Raw genomic sequence first — 21507 nt, 5'->3', positions numbered from 1 at the left:
TGTTCCTTGTCCCGTTTAACCCCTTTAAGCTTCCGAGCTGCGATGGCTCCACGACTAAGTCCTTGCACGACGACATCTGTCGTGACAATTCCACGACAGTTGGCGCCCACCGTGGGGCCAGCGCATGGTGGATTTGAGTTCTTGAAGGGCAGCTTCGAAGGGCTCAAGGGATACGCTGTGGGCCGGATGACCAAGAGTCGTCGCGGCAAGCTCTACATCGACAATGAAAATTGGGGCCCCGACGCCGGCTCAATTGAGTACGGGTACCGAGTCCCCTTCGGCGGAATCCATGTCTTTATTGGCAAGATTGGTGAGCCGGGCCCGGAGCCGGACCTCTGCACCGTTCTCATCGAGACGGCTCAACGTGCAAGACCCGCCCGGACTTTGCCTGCCTTGAAGCGTGCTTTCGTGGGATGCGTCCATGGAGAGCTCTCTGAAGGATCTGGATCTGGCGATGAGACGGCCGCTCGCTCTGACGGCGAGTCATCCACAGAAGAGACCGATTCGTTATACCAACTTCAAGATGGCAGGCTCAGGGGTTGTTCCGATGGTGATAGTATTCCGGACCCCTTTGAGCCGCTGAGCCGGGTTGGAATCTTCATGGCTGGCGCACAACCTGTTCAAAACCCCACCGCCGGGGCAGGAAGCCCTGTGCCCTCGCCGGCTCAGGTGCTGATGGATCTCACAGACAAGATGACGGTCCTGTTAACCGCTACGGTCGCCCCGGCGGATCAAGCTCAGCATGACGCAGAGGTGGAACAGTTAAAGCTCGATCTAGCAAAGGCCAAGGAGGATCTGGCGGCGAAAGGGATCAGGATGGCTGTAGAGAGGGCGGCTCTCGACGCCCAGACTCAGCTAATTCAAGCGCAGTCTTTCCGGCTCACGACGGATCAGAACGCGTCCAATGAGGTCATGAGAAGGAGGCATCAAAAGGCCCAATCTCGACTCCCTCCGGTTTACGATCCTCGAAACCTCTTCAACACCCCTGGTGCAGGGCCCAGTAACCCGCCAGAGATCACGACGCCCGGAGCTGGAATGCCAATCCAGCCCCAAGTGATGGGGCCTCCCCGGGTGAACACTACCCCGCCTCAGTACGTGCCAATACCACCGGGTCATTATGCCAACCCGTTGGAAAACATGGTCGCCGCGGCGGCCCGACTGGCGGCTCTCCCAATCGATGGCGACTCTCCAACGGCGGTCGAAACCCGCCGGGTCAGAGAGCTCCTTTAGACGGCTCTGGCACAACACGAGGCATATTCTTATAGCCGGGACAGGATTCATTCAACCCCTCGTCCAGGCCGGAGCCCGAGTTATAGCAGGCACATGGTCTCAGCGACCGGCTCAAGCAATGCCCGACGCCATGACTTGCCTCCTGGCCACGGCCCGGCTCACAACGGAGCCTTTCATGTGGTAGACCAAGACAGAGCACGGCAAGAGGCGGAGCAGGTGCCTCAGTTGACGGCTTACCAGCCACCCCCGGCTTATCCGACGGCTTCTATTGATGCGGGTATACCAACGAGGACTGGAGGTGTCCCTTGTCTGGTGCCGGCTCTCCGTAATGAACGTCTGCCCAAGGATTTCAAAGGGCCTAGGAAGGTACCTAATTACACGGCTGATTTACAACCCGGAGCATGGATCGAGAGTTACGAGATGGCTATGGAGTTGCTGGAGGTCAGCGAAGCGGCAATGGCCAAGTACTTCACCATGATGTTAGATGGGACTGCTCGCACTTGGTTGAAAGGACTGCCACCGAACTCTATCGGGTCGTGGGCTGAGCTAAAAGCCCGGTTCATCCAAAACTTCAAAGATACATGTAGGCAATCTATGTCAATTGTGGATTTGACTAATTGCAAGCAGCAGGAGGGTGAGTCTACGACCCATTGGGTTCGCCGGGTCAAAGAGATAATACATTCATCTGATAAGATGGATGCCGGCTCTGCAGTCTTAATGTTACAGCAGAATTGTCGTTTTGCGCCCCTGAAGATGAAGCTCGGGCAGCTCAAGCGCGATTGCAATGATATGGGTACGCTGATGGCGGCTCTGGTCAAGTACGCCGACTCTGATAGTACCAAGGATCCCGCGTCGGATGATGAAAGGACAGGGAAGGGAAAATGGAATGGCAATGGCAAGGGCCCCCAGCATAACCCGGCGAACCAAGGAGGCAACAAGCGTAAGGCTGATGGCAGTATGGAATTTGTGGCCAACACCAATTCATAGGGTAACAACCACCGGCGCAAGGGGAGACCACCTCCCCGAGCCGGCGGGTCAGGCCCGACGCTTGAACAATTGTTAAATGAGCCTTCTCCAAAGCATGGCTCTAGGGAAAAGCCGGCCACTCATCTGTGGAAGGACTGCGCAATCATGAAGGCCTTTAAAAATTCCAATGCTTTCAATAGCAATAGTGGCCCGGGTGGCGGCTCAGGCGCTGGCGGCTTTCATGGGCCGGGCGGCGGTTCAAATTCCAATTCTCAGAATGTTCAAGGGGGCTTTAATCAGCAGTCCGGCCAAGGTCATCATCATCAGCAGCAAGGGGGATACCAGACCAATCCAAAGCAGCTCAATGGTGGACAGTATCATGTGTTTACCACCAGTCTGTGCAAGTGAGATCAGAAGCTTCATAAAAGGGTTGTGAATGCTGTTGAGCCGGCGGTTCCACGCTATTTAAGATGGTCTGAGCAGCCTATTGTGTGGAGTAGGGAAGATCACCCTCCCCGGGTTGATAATCAGGGTCATCTGGCCCGGGTGGTGGCTCCTCAGGTGGGGGGATATAAATTCACTAAGGTGCTCATGGACGGAGGCAGCAACATTAACATCCTCTATTATGAGACCTTCCATCGTATGGGGTTGATTGATAAGAACCTTAGCTAGTCCAATACTGTTTTCCATGGTTTAGTGCCTGGTAAGTCGGCATATCCAGTTGGTAAGATCGAGCTGGAAGTGGCTTTTGGAGATGAGTACAACTACAGGGCGGAAAAATTAACCTTTAAGGTGGTTAAGATAAGAAGTCCGTATCAGGCTTTATTTGGGCGGCCGGCTTATGCCAAGTTCATGGCATGGCCGTGTTACGTGTACTTGCAGCTCAAGATGCCGGGTCACAATGGGACCATTACGGTTCATGGCAGCCGAAAGATAGCCTTGGAGTGTGAGGAAGGTGACGCGGCTTACGCTGAATCTGTTTGTGCGACAGAGGAGTTGAAGTTTTACAAGGACAATGTTGACCCGGCCGATATGACGTCTTTGAAAAAGCCGACCACGGAGCATGAGCCGGCAATGAAATTTAAGTCAGCTGATGAGACTAAGCTTGTTGACTTTGTTCCAGGTGACTCATCTCAGCAGTTCAGCATCAGTGCCAATATGGATCCGAAATAGGAAGGCGCGCTCATCGAGTTCATCCGTGAGAATAGGGACATTTTTGCATGGAAACCTTCTGACATGCCAGGTGTACCTAGAGAACTCGCTGAGCACACTCTCAACATTGATCCGAAATTTAAACCGGTCAGGCAATTCCTTTGGCGGTTTAATGAGGAGAGGCGGAAAGCCATTGGTGAGGAGGTGGCCCGGCTCTTGGCAGCCGGGTTTATTGTTGAAGTTTTTCATCCAGAATGGTTAGCTAACCCGGTGCTCGTGCTCAAGAAGAACGGCACCTGGCGGATGTGTGTGGACTACACGGATTAAAACAAGGCTTGTCCGGCTGATCCTTTTGCTCTCCCCCGTATTGATCAAATTATTGATGCTACGGTGGGTTGTGAGCGCTTAAGTTTTTTGGACGCTTATTCTGGATACCATCAGATTAAAATGGCAGTTAAGGACCAGGAGAAGACGGCGTTCATCACTCCCTTTGGAGCCTTCTGTTATGTGTCTATGCCTTTTGGGCTCAAGAGTGCACAGGCGACTTACCAGCGTTGTGTGCAGAATTGTCTTCATAACCAGATTGGGCGGAATGTTCATGCCTATGTGGATGATATCGTGGTTAAATCCAGGGAGAAGGAGACCCTGGTAGATGATCTTAGAGAAACCTTTGATAATCTCCGGGTTTACAAGATGATGCTTAACCAGGCCAAATGTGTTTTTCGTGTTCCCGCAGGCAATCTCTTGGGTTTTCTGGTTTCTCACAGAGGCATTGAAGCTAACCCGGAAAAGATCAAGGCAATCACCTCTCTGGCTAAGCCGGCGTGCATAAACGACGTCCAGCGTCTGGCGGGCCGCATCGCTGCTTTGAGCCGGTTCATAAGCCGTTTGGGTGAAAAGGCCATGCCACTGTACCAGTTGATAAAAAAACAGATGACTTTGTCTGGAATGATGCTACTAATGCTGCTTTTGAGGATTTGAAGAGACAGCTAGCTGAGCCCCCAGTTCTTGCTGCTCCTATTGACAAGGAGCCCCTATTGCTGTATGTAGCCGCTAACACACGAGCCGTCAGTGTGGCTGTGGTGGTGGAGCGCAAGGAAGAGGGTAAGGAGTATCCGGTTCAGCGGCCGGTTTACTACGTCAGTGAAGTGCTCATTGAGTCCAAACAACGGTATCCACATTGGCAGAAGCTTGTTTACGGGGTATTCATGGCAAGCCGGAAGCTTAAGCATTATTTCCAGGGTCACCCTATCATTGTGGTTAGTTCTGCTCCCTTAGGGGATATCATCCAAAACAGAGAAGCTACAGGAAGAGTGGCTAAGTGGGCTATAGAGCTTGGGCCTCATGGTCTGAAATACGTGCCACGCACTGCCATCAAATCTCAAGCATTGGTGGAGTTCATCAACGATTGGACAGAGCTGCAGGTGCCTGAAGAGAAACCGGGTAATACATACTGGACTATTCACTTCGACGGGTCTAGGCAATTGGAGGGCTCGGGGGCTGGAGTTGTACTAACTTCCCCTCGAGGTGACAAGTTTTGCTATGTGCTACGGTTGATGTTTCCCTGTACTAACAATGCGGCTGAGTATGAGGCCTTGCTCCATGGTCTTCGGATGGCTAAAGAGATGAGCTTGAGCCGGGTAAGGTGCTTTGGCGACTCAGATTTAGTGGGTCAACAAGTGTCAGGCAAGTGGGATTCCAAGGACCCTCTCATGGCGGCTTATCGCCGCAAAGTTGATGCCATTGCTGGACACTTTCAGGGTTACCAAGTAGAGCACATCGATCGCAGGAAGAACGAGGAGGTTGATGCATTAAGCCGGCTGGGCTCTCAGCGAAAGCCGGTGCCGCCTAATACTTTCTTGGACATTTTGCATAACCCTTCTGTTAAGTTGCCTACAGAGGAAGACTTGGCTGTCCCTGACCCGGAGGCACAGTTGGTGGCGGCTCTCCACATCACCCCAGACTGGACAGTACCATACTTGGCTTACATGACCCGGGGAGAATTGCCTGAGGATGAAACTTTGGGCAGACAAATAACCCGGCGGTCTAAGTCAATGATAATCATCAATGGTGAGCTGCATCGTCGCAGTGTCACTGGAACTTTCCAGCGTTGTGTTTCCCCTGAGGAAGGTCAAGAAATTTTACGTGAGATTCACGAAGGGGATTGTGGCCATCATGCCGGCTCAAAATCCCTTGTGGCCAAGGCTTTTCGTCATGGTTTCTATTGGCTAACGGCTCATGCTGATGCAGAGGATTTGGTCAGTAAATGTGACGGTTGCCAGAGGTTCTCGCGACGGGCTCATGTGCCGGCTCAAGAATTGAGGATGATTCCAATTACTTGGCCATTTGCGGTCTGGGGGCTTGATATGGTTGGGCCTTTTAAAAGGTCCAAGGATAAGAAGACCCACCTCTTGGTGGCGGTTGACAAGTTCATAAAGTGGGTTGAGGCAGAGCCAGTTAGCAAGTGTGACGCGGCCCCAGCGGTTCAGTTCATGAAGAGGGTGATATTTCGCTTTGGCTTTCCACATAGCATTATAACTGACAATGGTACCAATCTGTCTAAAGGCGACATGGAGGAGTTTTGTCAACGAGAGCATATTCGGCTTGATGTTTCATCAGTGGCTCACCCTCAATCCAATGGTCAAGCTGAGAGAGCTAATCAGGAAATCTTGAAAGGCATCAAGCCCCGGCTTTTGGTCCCTTTGCAACGGACGCCGGGTTGTTGGGTGGAGGAGTTACCCTCCGTGCTATGGAGCATCAATACTACTCCTAACAGGTCTACGGGTTACACGCCTTTCTTCATGGTTTATGGAGCGGAGGCGGTCCTCCCTAGCGACATCCGTCATGACTCGCCTCGAGTGGCGGCTTATGTTGAGGCGAATAATGAGCGGGTGCGTCAAGATGCTCTTGACTTATTGGACGAACAGCGTGATGTGGCAGCAGCTCGCTCGGCGATTTACCAACAAGACCTGCGCCGCTATCACAGCCGCCGGGTTAAGTCGAGGGTCTTCCAGGAAGGTGATCTGGTGCTCCGGCTCATCCAAGATCAAACAGATGCGCACAAGTTATCCCCGCCTTGGGAAGGGCCCTTTGTGGTCTGCAAGAACTTGCACAACGGGTCATACTACCTTGTCGATGTTCGGGAGCACAAAGATTCACGTAAGTCAGAGGAAGAGACCCGTCGGCCATGGAACATAGCTCAGCTTCGGCCTTATTACACTTGAGCCACCGGCTCTCATAATGTACATATTTCTATAGCCATGTATATATTATGATAAATAATAAAGCAGGACCTCTGTCCTTTTCTCCTCCAAAGGTAAATGTGTTATTTCCATTACAACATCACATGGTCACTTGGAGGTGGATCCGGCTTATGATCGTATTCGAATCTAGCCGTTAACAATATGATCACTTGGGGGCTTCCTGTTCAAACATAGGTTGTATTCGAACCAAAGAGAACATAGCTGTCGATACCCACTTGATTGGCAAATTGCCGAGCTCATTGGGGAGTTTTTCTTGATCATATTTGAATCATAGTTCAACCCCCTTTGGGAACCGACGTGGATCGTATTCGAATCAGCGTCGTTAAACAACTCTCAAGGTCATTTGGGGGCTTCCTGTTCAAACATAGGTCGTATTCGAACCAAAGAGAACATAGCTGTCGGTACCCTCTTGATCGGCAACGCCAAAGCCACTGGGGGCTATATGATCGCATTCGAATCTTAGCTTAACCCCTTTGGGACGGTTCTCTGGTCGTATTCGAATCAGAAGCCCCTAAGTTTTGATCTTTTGGTTTGTAATAAGTTCTTTTGATCATGTCAACAGTGTGCAAGGGCGGTTCTTACCCCGCCGGCTTAACTTTGATTAACAATGTTGATAGCACACAATAAGCATTATCGATGCTGGTGAACCGGAGTTGAGTTCTCAACCTCATTATTTGGGTTACATAAACCGGAAGTATACTTGAAGGCTTGTAAGTATGTTATTATGGTTACCTCGAGGATACAATTGAGGGCCGGTCTTTGGTGACTTTGGTTCATAGTCCGGGTTATATGTAAAGTATATGACTCTCAGTGCGGTAAGCCGCCCAGAGACTTGTGATTTGTTCTCTATGCAGGACAATTAAATACAGCTCTTTAACTTAAGGAAAGTAGATGATCGAACATAACCCGGACGAATATAAAGGAGCAGCTTCAATGGAGTTAAGCATTCTACACGTGCACGATGGAACGACAAAATTAAGTGTTTGTCCTACTCTATTACAAGACTCCCTGAGTCCAAAAGGTGAGGCATTGTTTTTAAAGGGTAACCATGAGCCGCCTAAGAAATCAAGATGCTTGTTGGGTTGAAGCTCCCGGCTCATCCCTCTCCGCTCCTCCGGCTGTTTCCATGACCTGGAAGGTTGATGATTTCCAGTCAATGCCGCTCAAAGCTTCAAATTGAGCCTCATCATCAATTAACCCGGCCGGGTCAACTTCTGGGGTGAAGGTGTGCTTACGAGTCCGCGGGATCAGGCTGACTGCTTCATAGCATGGAGTTGGGATCCTCTGATTCTCCGCGTCATAGCTCGGCTGATACTTGGTAAGATCTGTGTCATTCCCAATCAAGGTAGCCACCGGGCGCACGCTCTTCACACGGGCGGCAAAGTCTTTCTGGTCAAAGGGGGTACCGTCTTCCTTCAGGCTGGGGTATCCAAGAGCGATGTCGGCCGGGTCTAGCTCCAGGAGAAACGCCTTGGCCGGCTTAGAGCAGCTATAGCTCCGGCTCTTGCAGAAGCACGTCTCAGCTCTTGCAAGCGCTAAGGAAGAACGGCAAGCCGCCTGAGTACGTCTGCCAGGTGAGTGGGAACCTCATTGGACAGAGCCACAACGGCTAAAGCACGTTGTGACCCGGTGTAGAGTTGCTCCACCAAGGTGTAAACCGCCTTCAGCTTGGTCAGCACGTTCTGATTCAGATTGGAGCTTCTGGGGCCTGTATAGCAAAGTCAGGTGAGCTGATGACAATGGTGGGATTCATGAGACATGAATGATGTAAACTTGTTAAAAGTTTGCAGAATGACTTACCGAAGATTGCGGAGACCATCTGTGACACATGGCATTTTAAGCCGGAGAGTTCGGCGGTTCTTTCAGTCAGAGCAGCCTCCGCTTGTTCGGCCCGGCTGAGCAAGGCAGTCTTCTCCTCGGCCCAAGTCTTTCTTTCTGTTTCAAATTTTTTCTTCAATTTTTCTTGTGCAGCAACACTGAACTCAAACTTGGCATTGGCCTTCCGGGTCTCAGTTTCCTGAGTCTTCAAGCGGTTCTTCAGCTCAGAGATTTCTGATTCAAATTTCATGCAGGCAGCCTGTATAAATTCCGGGTTATAGTTTGAGTGGTTATCATGAAACATTAAAGTCCCAAGCACTTTGCAAGCAAAGACACTTGGCACTTGGGGGCTAATGTATGCTGAAAGATTCTATTTATCGTGCCGGTTCATGAAGGTAAGCCGGAAGTTAAGTCTACAACATATTCTATCATAAGTAATAGACTTGGGGGCTAGCATGGTAAGGATGATTATGGAGTAAGCAAGGGAGTTGTACCTCAGATTTTTGCTGTATCTGCTTCACCATGTCAATCTCCAGGTCCCGGCTGTTGTGCACTTGACCAATATAACCAGAAACAATGTCTCCAATGCTCAAGTTAGTATAGTCAGTGATATCCAGTCTGGCCCTGCGGCGCTCTAGCAGTTCTTCTTTAGCAGAGCATCTGGCCAGCACAGTGGGTCTTCCCAGCTCAACATATTCGGTCCGGGTAATCACCACATCCGGGTCATCGGCCGGTTGAGCTGAGCTGGGGATCTCTGGGTTGTCAGAACTCCCCATGGCTTGTTGACCAGTTGGAGCAGTGGTCTCTGGAGCTGGTGCAGACGGCGGCTCAGAAGCAGAGGCGTTGGTTTCAGTCGAGACCGGGTCTTCGACCGAGTGATTTTTCTTTGCCCTCTTGCTGAGCTTTGCTTGTGCGCTGAAAGTCAAAAGGTTAGTGCAAAAACATGAGTAAGATAAGCACAACATAAGCTGATTATCATTACCCGGGTGCGGTCTTGAAAGCCGGCAAGTTAGATTGCATGGAGTCCCCGGAGGAAGGTGAAGTTTCCTGATAGTTTGAATCAGAAGAATTGAGCGGTTGACGAGTGACACCCGCCAAAGGGTGAAAAGGATATAAGTTGGAGATAACCTCGGTCCGGTGCTTCCTTGATGCTTCAGGTAAGCCAGAGGAGAGGTCTGCATCCTTGTTTGTCCGGATGTGCCTCCGGCTCTCATGAATTTGTCGTTTCAAAAGAAATTGAGGATCTTGATAAGCTAAAGGATGGGAAAATCTTACTTTCCGGGTTACTCTTCGGACTTTCAGCCTTGGCAAGGGGTCCGAGTCGGAGGAAAGTATAGTTACCTCTTCAATCACCGGGTTACTCGCTCCAGTGTCCTCCTGCTGATAATCAATGTCAATAAGGTGGTTAAGAACAAACAAAAAAACAAGAGAAGAGCGTAAGAATAAAGGGTTACCTCTGACTCGGAGGAGTCATCCAGCTGAAGTAGCTCTGAGGCGCTAGGCTTACTCCCCTTCTTGCGGGGAGCGGCTCTCCTGGCGGCTTTCTTAACCTTCCTGGCTTTTTTAGCAGCCTCATGATCATACTTGACCTTCCAGAACTTATCATTAGCCTGAAAAATACAACAAAGGTTTCTTGAGGTGAAGATGAAAATTGTTAAAATGGAAAGTAAGGTGCTCAGGTCAGTAGCTTACCGCCGGAGCCGGGTTAGCTTTGCAGCAGGGACTTAAGCCTGTCCTCCCGCAGTCTGCTAAGCTCTCGTTCAGAAGGGCTTTGGTCATGTCGTCAATGACGTCTTCAGGTAGGTCGTTAGGGCTGTGCCGCAAAGGGTCATCCTTTCGACCCGTGTAATCACACATTAAGCCGGGGCGGCGGCTCAAGGGGATCACCCGCCAAGCAATCCAGACCCGGACCAGATCAACACCGTTAAGGCTGTTTCCCATAAGAGCTTTAATCTTGTTGATGGTGGGGATAAGCGGTTGTCGCTCAGCTTGAGACAATTTGTCCGGCAGGGGGTGATTTGACTCCAGACGCAGGGCGCGAAAGCCGGGCAGAGGGTTTTCATCAGCCGGAGAAGTATCCTGGTAGTAAAACCATGTCTGGTTCCAGTCCTTTGGGTGGCTTGGCGGCTCAGCATAAGGAAAAAGGCAATCTCTGCGTCGTTGGATTGAAATTCTGCAAGCTCCAAGCTAGGCCCGTTGGCGCACTCATTCTGGCGGTTCAGATAAAACAGCTCCCTAAAGAGCAGTAGGCTGGGCTCTTCTCCAAGGTATACTTCGCAGAACACTTGAAAATTACAAATGTTCGACACAGAATTGGGTCCAATGTCTTGAGGTCGCAAATCGAAGAAGTTCAGAAAATCTCTAAAAAAATTTGAGCCGGGAGGTGCAAAACCCCGGCTCATGTGATCAGCAAATATCACAACCTCTCCATCTCTTGGTTGAGGTCTTTCTTCCGACGGGTCAGGGGCACGATAGGACATGACCTCCTTCTTAGGCAGGTAACCCGTCTTCACAAAATCATCTAAGGTATCATCTGTAACGTTGGACCTCACCCAGTTGCACGTAATGGGTGTCTTGGGAGCATTGGGCGGCATTGTGAAAGATGAAATCCTATGACAAAAGGAAATGTCCGGTTCAAATATAAGCCGGAGGAAGATTCCAGTTCAGTATTCAAGATGGCGGCTTATGAAGGGGCCTAATGATATATGGCTAAGTGTGTCGGGTTATCTAAGCCGCTGGGGATGTAATGAGCAATTCAAGTTGTTTAAAACTCTATCATAAATGAGCCGGAAATTTCACAGCGCATGGCCTCTTTTCAACAGGAGGTATGAGCCGCCATAGCTAACAGATGCAATTTTTGACTAAGTGTGGCACAAACAGGTTTCACAGATCGCAGTAATTACTTTGGATCAAACGGTCGTCTAGAAAGGCAAATTTTTCTAGACCTAAAAACTGGCACAGAGAAGTTCATAAGTTCTAATAAGGCCTTTTGCAAGCAAGAGGATCTGCTAGTACTGGAAATGGGTGCGAAACCACTACCGCAGGAGTTCTATCCTGTTTTCCGGATCAAAAGAGGTCGCGGTGGCGGAACTGTGAAGAACTTGGGATGAACTACGAAGAACAGGGGAAGAACGACAGAACCCTAATGCGAATCTACTGTAGGGAGGTGCAAGGACTTACTGGCGCTGATGAGATGCGGAGGTCGCCGCCGTTTCTCTGGACCAGTTCAGGGTGATGCAGCGGCCAAGGTTGAGGGAGACAAGGGGCGCGGTGGCGGCGGCGGAGCTCGAGCTCTCGGGCGTCAGAAGAGGAAGATGATGGAAGAGAGGAGTGAATGAAGGCTTATGGGCCGGGCCAATTTATAAGGGTGGCTGATAAATGGGCGCGAGAAAAACAAGGAGGCCAAGATGTGATTATCTCGCCACATAAACGCCTCGATTTTCGGGATGGTCATTAAAGATAAGATCCGTTGGGATATGACAGAATAAAAAATGAATTTAATTGGAAGATGACGTCACGGCGGGTTACCAAGAATCTAGAAGATGACGTCACGGCGGGTTATAACTCTCGCACAAGCAGAAGCCGGAAGATTTTCTTTCAAAGGGATTGAAGATTGACATGAACCGGTTCAAATCAATCTGGGGCCTAATGTTGAGGATATAACCATTAGAGTCACCCGCCCAGGAGGGTCTGGGTTACGTTATAATGATCATCACATGAAGCCCAGTATCAGGCTAGAGGATGGCGGATCAATAGTGGGCTTAAGACCCGGAGGCGGCTTAAGGCCCGTAGTTATGAACCGACGTTATGGCAAGACTTGTAATGTAAGGCAAGAGTAGTTAAGAGTCCGAGCCGGATACTGTTATAAGCCAGCCGGGACTCTGAGAGCCGCGGGGCGTCAACCTCTCTATATAAAGGGACGACCCGGCGGTGGTTCAGGACGAGAGACCACAGATCGAGAGCCGGGCATAGCGATTAAGCTCCCTGGTCATCGAAACCCTAAGCAATACCACCTCAACTGGACGTAGGCTTTTACCTTCACCGTAAGGGGCCGAACCAGTATAACCCTCGTGTTCCTTGTCCCATTCAACCCCTTTAAGCTTCCTAGCTGCGATGGCTCCACGACTAAGTCCTTGCACGAGGACATCTGCCGTGACAATTCCACGACAGGTTATGTTTGACGTAAGTAGGAGTTCAGGATCACTTCTTGATCATTGCTAGTTTCACGACCATTCCGTTGCTTCTCTTCTCGCTCTTATTTGCGTATGTTAGCCACCATACTTGCTTAGTCGCTGCTGCAACCTCACCACTTTACCCCTTCCTTACCCATTAAGCTTTGCTAGTCTTGATACCCATGGTAATGGGATTGTTGAGTCCTCGTGGCTCACAGATTACTACAACACCAGTTGCAGGTACAGGTTTTGCGATGATCATGACGCGAGAGCGATGTTACTTGTTTTGGAGTTCTTCTTCTGCTTCTTCTTCGATCAGGGGATAGGTTCCAGGTCGGCAGCCTGGGCTAGCAGGGTGGATGTCGTTTGAGTTTCTGTTTGTGTTTCATCCGTAGTCGGATGTTGATCTTATGTATGATGTATTGATGTATTCTTGGGGCGTTTGTGCCTTTTGTATGTTTCCCCATCTATTATGCAATGTTGATGTAATGATATCCACCTTGCAAAAGTGTTTCAATATGCGGGTCTATCCTTGGTGGGACCTTCGAGTTCCTCTCAGATAGGGTCGCATATTGGGCGTGACAAGTTGGTATCAGAGCCTCGACTGACCATAGGAGCCCCCCTTGATTGATCGTATAGTTTGGCTGATGTCGAGTCTAGATCAAAAAAAATTCGGAGTCCAGTTATATCGGAGAGTCGGAATTCTTTTTACTCCTCAGCCCCTTCGTCGCTCTGGTGAGAAATCTTGACGTAGGTGTTGAATTATTCCTCTTCCCCTTCAAATTTTTTAGGATCTCGCGGTTAGTTTTCGTTCGTTGTCCATCCTCTTTTCAATCCGGTGCACCTCTCTTTGAGTGGTTTCGATCCTTGTCACCATTTGCAAGATCAATCCTCGGCTCTTTTCAACCGACGTTGTTCCCTGTCCGAAGTTGTCCTTGTTTTTCCCACCCGCCCACCATTCTTCTCGGAACCAGAGTCCGAAATTGAGTATCCATCCTACTCGTGCGAAGCCTTTGCATTCTCTCCTCAATCATTGCAACCGGCATTTTTCTATTCAATTATTCGTCGTTCCAATTGCCTGTGTTTTTCCCGCCCTCCCACCCTTTTTATTCCCGGAGTCTGAGCCTCTATTCGACCATCAATTTCATTCGTGCGGAGTATCTTCAGTCTTTCCTCAGTTGTCTCAACCGGTGGATTCTTGTCTAGTTCATCATTGTTCGTCCCATTTTCTTTCCAGTGGTTTCAATTCAAGCTTTTTCGATGTTGATCATATTCCTGTCCTCGACTCAAGTGCTTTCTTTGCTCGTTCACCTCTCGCCAGTTTAATCATTCCGGAGTGATGAAGTCATCTCAGAAGATTCGTGTTTGCATTCAATTATTTCAAGGTTGTCACCTCATTCAAGTCCCGCAGTTGTTCCGATGCATTGTCTCTTCTTCAATTCCTCTCGACGGTGTTTCTTTTGGTGGGCCCTAACCCACAGGTCATTTCCCAGGATCTTACCTGACTCTTCTAATTTCCCGGAGCTTTTCTCAAATCTTTTCTTTCGAAGTTTGACGTAAGTTTGGATTCCATTAGTCATATGCCTTTCCAAGATCGATTTCAAATTATTTTCATCGTTGACTCTACCTCTTCGCTTTTCATTCTCCTAGAGTATCTCAACAATTTTGATGTTCTTTCTCGTCCCCATTCTCTACATTTGAAGACCGAGGAAGAGTTTCTCTTAAATCTTGTCCGTTCTCCCGAAGATTCATGTCGCTAGCTCGATGCTATCCGCTCATATTGTTTCTAGTCGTGCAATTCTTTTCATCCATCCGGAGTATTTCAGGAGTTGCTTTCGCTCTCGATCATCCGAAGGCCATCTTTTCGGAATATTTCTTCGTTCCAAGTTTTCAGCTCTGTTCGTTCCTATATTTGCACCGGCTCTTCGTTCAAGCATTCTTCAATCAGTTCGCGATCTCTTCGTTCTCTTGTCTCTAGATTCCCTCAAGCATCTTCGTTTGTTTTCTAATTCTTTTCGGTGATTCATTCTCTTTTCGTCATTCGTTTCAATTCCTACGGTGGCTCGTTCAAGATTCCTTCTGTTGTTATCATATCAATTAATTCGTTCTTTCCAAATCCTACCGGTGGTTCATGAAGACTTTCGCAAGTTTTGCGCTATACCCCCTTTAATCTTTTCCAACGAGAATAAGTAGTATGCAAATCAATTGTTTCTCATCAATTTAATTGATGGAGGATACACATAACATAATTCTTATTCTTCTTTCTTCAAGTGGATTAATCTCTTCTTTTCAGAGTTTGTTCATCTTATCACATTCTCGGTTCAAAGTATTTACATCTTTTATTTTCCGGAGTTCCAAGCTTCTCGCTTGTCTCGACGCTCTAATCTTATCCCTTTCATCCTTCAATTCTATCTCATCATACATTTGTTACCGGAGTTCTTATGGTGGTTCGTCATGATTTAATTCATTCCTCAAGTGTTCATCCAAGATTCTTATCGAAGGAGCTCAAGTATCTTTTCTTCTTGCATCTCGAAGTGCAATTAATTCTCCGTATTCTTCTGAAGTGGAGTTTTGCATTTCCTCGTTCTTCTCAGCTTTTCAATCTTTTCCGCTTGTGGTAGGTTACCACCTCATAATTTTGATATGTTATCCATAAGTCCACAACAAGCTTATTCTGTTGTTGTTGAATTTCCAACAACTCCATTCAATGTTTCCTTCTAAGGATGCTCTCTATTTCATTCATGGTAGAAGTTGTCATGTTCTTCCCCGTTCTTCTCATTCCACTCTTTCAAGTCTTCCGGAGGTTTTGTGTTGTTCCTCAAGTCAAGTATCGTTCCATTTCTCAAGTTCATGTTCTATTCTTTCCTTGTTCAGCCGGAGTGCTGCATAAATTCCTTCATTATTATTTCTTTTCTATCTTGTTCTAACCGGAGTGCTTTCAGAGTCTATCTTGTTCGTTGAGCTTTTGATTCCCGTCATAATCGTCATTCCTCTTTTCTATCTGAGTGCTCTAGACTTTGTTCATTTTACCTCTTGCGTTCTTGTTTCACCTCATCCTCTTCCCCCCGTCTCATTCCTAAGATCTCGGGACGAGATCTCTTGTTAGTGGAGGAGTGTTGTAACGCACCGGATTCGATGCGCCAGGTGTCTTCCAGTTATTCGTCGTCGTTGCCATGTCATTTGCTTGCGTGTTGCATTTTGCCATGTCATCATATGCATTGCATCATCATGTTTTTCAAAACTTGCATCCGGTCATTTTCCCCGTTGTCCGTTTCGCGATCCAACCCTCTCACACGCGCCCGTTGCACCTCTCAGACCTTGTTTCGTGAGTGGCTTAAAGATGTTCTCAGAATGGGAGGAAACTTGGCATGCGGTGTTGTTTTAGAGTAGGTAGACCGCCTGTCAATTTTCATTCCATTTGGAGCTTGTTTGGCGCCCTAACGGTTAACCGCGTAGCCCAAAAACCCCTTCTCTTTGCAGCCCAGCACCTCTTCACACAGCCCACCTAGCCCATCCAACTCCCCACCATGCTCTCCACCGTTCGATCACGATCGTGTGGGCGAAAACCACACCCCATTTGGACTCTCCTAGCTCCCTCTACCTATAAATTAGTCCCCTTCCCCGAAATTCTCGGTCTAACCCTAGCCATCTTCCTCCTCGCGCCGCCGGACGCGTCCTCGCCGCCCCGGACATGTCCGCCCGCCGCCCGCGCCCAATCCCCCGCCGCCATGTTGCCACCCGGAGCCGCCTCCCCTCCGTGTCGCCCGCGCGGGCCCGCCGGGGCCCTCTCGGCCCATCGCCGCCGCCCGCGCCCGAAGCGCCCGAGCGCCGCCCGCTCCGACGCCGGCCACCGCGCGCCTCCCCGCCCGGCGCCGCCTCGGCTTCCGGATCCAGCACCCGCACCGCCGCCCCCGGCCGCCTCCAGTGACCCGACTAGCCGGCGCCGCCCAGCTTCTCTGCCACCCCGCACCCGAAGGGCGCCGCCGCCTCGCGCCTCACTCGCCGGACTCCGCCACCGTCCGCCGCCGCGCCCGCCCGGTCGCTCGCCGGGCCGCGCCTACCCCGCCGCCGCAGGGCTTCGCCGGCGCCACCCGCCGCCGCCGCCCCGAGCGCCGCCCCCTCGCTCCGTCGCCTCCTCCGCTCTCTGCCCCGAGCACCGCCGCCATCTTCGGCCCCGCCGCCGGAGCCGCCCGTCGCCCCTCCCGGAGCAGTCGCCGCTGCCTCGCGCCTCTGCTCCGCCGCCCGACGCCGGCCACCTCGCCGCCCAGCTGCGCCTCTCCTCCGGCCGCCGGAGCTCGCCGGAGGATCCTCGCGCCGCGCCTCCCCGCCGTCCCATGCCTCCCCCGCCGGCCGCCACCTTGCCGGAGGCCCTCGCCGTCGCCGGATTCGTTCTCCGGTCGGATCCGGAGAAGTTGGACCAGATCCACCAAGACCAGGAACCAAACGCTGCGCCCCGCGCCCGGATCCCTCCGTCCCGTCCACGTTTTCGCGGGGTATATTTTCTGCTAAGTCCCCAGAAACGCATATTATGTTGCATACTTTGCCATGCCATATCTCCATGACTGTATCTCCGTTTTGTGCGTGTTATATATCGGAATGTTCATCATGAGATGCTCTTCATTGCATTCCATTGTGCCATGCTTGTTTGATTTAATCTTGATGCCATAAGCATCGTTGCAAGAGCTATATGATGGTAACTGCTGTCTGTTAACAGAACTTGATGATTTGTCTTTTTCATTGCATTTTGTGTGTGCATCCTATGAGCATGAGAGCTACATGTGTTTTGAACTACATTATGCCATCTTTACAGTGGTGCTTATCTTGTATTTTTTTTGATCCATGTGGTGACTAGCACAGGCATGCAAAGTAGCCCCCGTGATGTTGCTGATTTCTGTGAGTCATTTCTGCTGAGTCTGAGTTTGTTATATTTTGTTGCCATGTAAACCTGCTGTTATCATGAGTTCTATGCATAATCTGGACATGATCATTAAGGTTGTTTTATTTTACATGTTATGCTCTATCCATCCATGCCCTTGGTTGAAATTATGGCTTGTTGTAGATTGTAGTAATCTTGCTCTCAAATTGCTAAATAATGTTGATGTCAGCCTGTTAACATGAAGTTGAGTGTTGCCATGTGTTTTGCTAGTGATCCATGCTCCCTATGTCTATGCTATTGCCATTTTTAGCTCCATAAATGTGTCTTATTACTGTTCGTTGACTTCACATGTCATATAATGCTCTGTGGTGACTGGTACAGGCTCACCAACATGCCTACTTATTGTTGTTTCTGCCATGAACTGTTATTTTCACCAAGTCTGAATCTGTCATATCACTTGCCATGTTTGCATGGTTCCTACCATCTTTTCTGTTGATATTTAGAATCAGTTCAGTAAGGGAGTTTTGTTCTTTGTCTTTAGTATTAGCATGCCATGCTCTATTTTTCCATGATAGCTTGCTGTACCATGTTGTTTGATAGCTCTAAACATTGCAACCTGATATTATTTCTGCCATGTCCAGTGATTCTGCTAAGTCTGTGAATCTGTTATTATTTGCAATCTTGCCATGTCCTTTTGAGCATGTTGTATTGGTTTCTGGAGATAGCTCAGTGTTCATGTTTTATAATGCTTTACCTGTAAATCACGTCCATGTCATTTGTTTTCATGTTGAGGTGCTGTAGCATATTGTTTTGATGCTTGCAAGCTGCCTAGTTGCTGTTTTGGACAGATTGTTGCTATATCTTGTTTGGAGTGTATGTGTTGCACCGTTGCTCCGTTTTGAGCATGCTCTATATGAAACTTGCTTAGTTTTGCATGTAGTTTCATGTTAACTTGTTGCATCCTTGTTTTGAGGTGTTTGCTTGATGTTTGAATGCATTTTGCATCAATGCCATGTTTAACTTGTTTTGCTCATATCTTCTAGGCCGTAGCTCCGAATCTAATGAACTTTATATTTAACTTGACTAGAAATTCATGTAGATCATCTTGGTGCATCTTAACTTGCTGTTTAACAACTTGAACATAAGGCTTGTTCAGATCTGGTCCAATTTCAAAACTTGCATATGAGGACTTACCGGATTTGTTATATGTTGTTACCGGCCTCATTTAAACTTGCTTTGATGTGTTGCTCTTGTATGCATCATCTCTTGCCATGAGTAGCTTCAGCTTTGTCATTCATCATACTTGGTTGAGCATCATGCCTTGTTCATGTGTGGTGTGTTTACCATGTTGTGTGCTTCTTCTCGATAGTTCCCGTTTCGTTGCGATCGTGAGGATTCGTTCGTCTACGCTCGGTTCGTCTTCTGCGGGGCCACCTCGGGGAAACTCGAGGCCTGGTTTTACTCGTAGCTTGACTTATCCGGTGTTGCCCTGAGAACGAGATATGTGCAGCTCCTATCGGGATTGTTGGCACATCGGGCGGCTTTGCTGGTCTTGTTTTACCATTGTCGAAATGTCTTGTAAACCGGGATTCCGAAACTGATCGGGTCTTCCCGGGAGAAGGAATATCCTTCATTGACCGTGAGAGCTTATAATGGGCTAAGTTGGGACACCCCTGCAGGGTATAAACTTTCGAGAGCCGTGCCCATGGTTATGTGCAGATGGGAATTTGTTAATGTCCGGTTGTAGAGAACTTGACACTTGACTTAAATAAAACACATCAACCGCGTGTGTAACCGTGATGGTCTCTTTTCGGCGGAGTCCGGGAAGTGAACACGGTTTTTGGGTTATGTTTGACGTAAGTAGGAGTTCAGGACCATTTCTTGATCATTGCTAGTTTCACGACCATTCCGTTGCTTCTCTTCTCGCTCTTATTTGCGTATGTTAGCCACCATACTTGCTTAGTCGCTGCTGCAACCTCACCACTTTACCCCTTCCTTACCCATTAAGCTTTGCTATTCTTGATACCCATGGTAATGGGATTGCTGAGTCCTCGTGGCTCACAGATTACTACAACACCAGTTGCAGGTACAGGTTTTGCGATGATCATGACGCGAGAGCGATGTTACTTGTTTTGGAGTTCTTCTTCTGCTTCTTCTTCGATCAGGGGATAGGTTCCAGGTCGGCAGCCTGGGCTAGCAGGGTGGATGTCGGTTGAGTTTCTGTTTGTGTTTAATCCATAGTCGGATGTTGATCTTATGTATGATGTATTGATGTATTCTTGGGGCGTTTGTGCCTTTTGTATGTTTCCCCATCTATTATGTAATGTTGATGTAATGATATCCACCTTGCAAAAGCATTTCAATATGCGGGTCTATCCTTGGTGGGACCTTCGAGTTCCTCTCGGATAGGGTCGCATATTGGGCGTGACAATAAGGTGCAGCAAGATGGCCCAATCCTTTTTGTAGCAAAGGACAAGCCTGGACGAACTCTTATACAAAGGAAAATGCTCCCGAGGACACATGGGAATTATAATCAAGCTAGTTTTGATCACGCTCATATGATTCGCGTTCGTTACTTTGATAATTTGATATGTGGGTGGACCGGTGCTTGGGTACTGCCCTTCCTTGGACAAGCATCCCACTTATGATTAACCCCTATTGCAAGCATCCGAAACTACAAAAGAAGTATTAAGGTAAACCTAACCACAGCATGAAACATATGGATCCAAATCAGACCCTTACGAAGCAACGCATAAACTAGGGTTTAAGCTTCTGTCACTCTAGCAACCCATCATCTACTTATTACTTTCCAATGCCTTCCTCTAGGCCCAAACAATGGTGAAGTGTCATGTAGCCGATGTGCACATAACACCACTAGAGGAAAGACAACATACATCTCATCAAAATATCGAACGAATACCAAATTCACATGACTACTTATAGCAAGACTTCTCCCATGTCCTCAGGAACAAACGTAACTGCTCACAAATCATATTCATGTTCATAATCAGAGGGGTATTAATATGCATGAAGGATCTGAACATATCATCTTTACCCAAATTAACCAACTAGCATCAACTACAAGGAGTAGTCAACACTACTAGCAACCCACAGGTACCAATCTGAGGCTTTGGGACAAAGATTGGATACAAGAGAGGAACGAGGGTTTTAGAGGAGACTGTGCTGGTGAAGATGTTGATGGAGATTGACCCCCTCCCGCTAAGAGGATCGATGGTGATGATTTCCCCCTCCCGGAGGGATGTTTCCCCGGCAGAACAGCTCCGCCGGAGCCCTAGATTGGTTTCGCCAAGGTTCCGCCTCGTGGCGGCGATGTTTCGTCCCGAAAGCTTCCTTATAATTTTTTCCAGGGTAAAAGACTTCATATAGCAGAAGATGGGCACCGGAGGCCTGCCAGGGGGCCCACGAGGCAGGGGGCCGCGCCCCCACCCTCGTGGATGGTGGGTGGCCCCCCTCTGGTTGATTCTTTCGCCAGTATTTTTAATTAATTCCAAAAAACTGCCTCCGTGAAGTTTCAGGACTTTTGGAGGTGTGCAGACTAGGTTTCTAATATTTGCTCCTTTTCCAGCCCAGAATTCCAGCTGCCGGCATTCCCCCTCTTCATGCAAACCTTGTAAAATAAGACAGAATAGGCATAAGTATTGTGACATAATGTGTAATAACAGCCCATAATGCAATAAATATTGATATAAAAGCATGATGCAAAATGGACGTATCAATGCTCATATTGGTTCCCACATATTCTACGAAGATCTTTATCGGTCGTACCGTAATGACAACATACGTTATTCCCTTTGTCATCGGTATGTTACTTGCCCGAGATTCGATCGTCGGTATCTTCTTACCTACTTCAATCTCGTTACTGGCAAGTCTCTTTTCTGTAATGCATCATCCCGCAACTAACTCATTAGTCACATTTCTTGCAAGGCTTATCATGATGTGCATTACCGAGAGGGCCCAGAGATACCTCTCCGATACTCGGAGTGACTTAGTAAAGCCGGCGAATGATTGT

At 48.8% G+C, this 21507-nt stretch overlaps 1 protein-coding gene across 1 annotated transcript in view; it reads left to right on the top strand.

Moving 5' to 3' along the window:
• Positions 1-20031, top strand: part of LOC141041007 (uncharacterized) — a 30837-nt gene extending 10806 nt beyond the window's left edge. Inside the window, exon 5 of the mRNA XM_073507119.1 lies at positions 19558-20031. Coding sequence (XP_073363220.1) covers positions 19558-19649 — 92 coding nt within the window. The 3' untranslated portion in view covers positions 19650-20031. The remainder of the gene's footprint in view (positions 1-19557) is intronic.
• The last annotated feature ends 1476 nt before the right edge of the window (positions 20032-21507 follow it).

Source organism: Aegilops tauschii, chromosome 2 (genome assembly GCF_002575655.3).
Source record: "Aegilops tauschii subsp. strangulata cultivar AL8/78 chromosome 2, Aet v6.0, whole genome shotgun sequence".
Lineage (NCBI taxonomy): Eukaryota > Viridiplantae > Streptophyta > Magnoliopsida > Poales > Poaceae > Aegilops > Aegilops tauschii.
The sequence above is the reverse complement of the archived record's forward strand: the minus strand, read 5'-3'. Positions and strand labels throughout refer to the sequence as shown.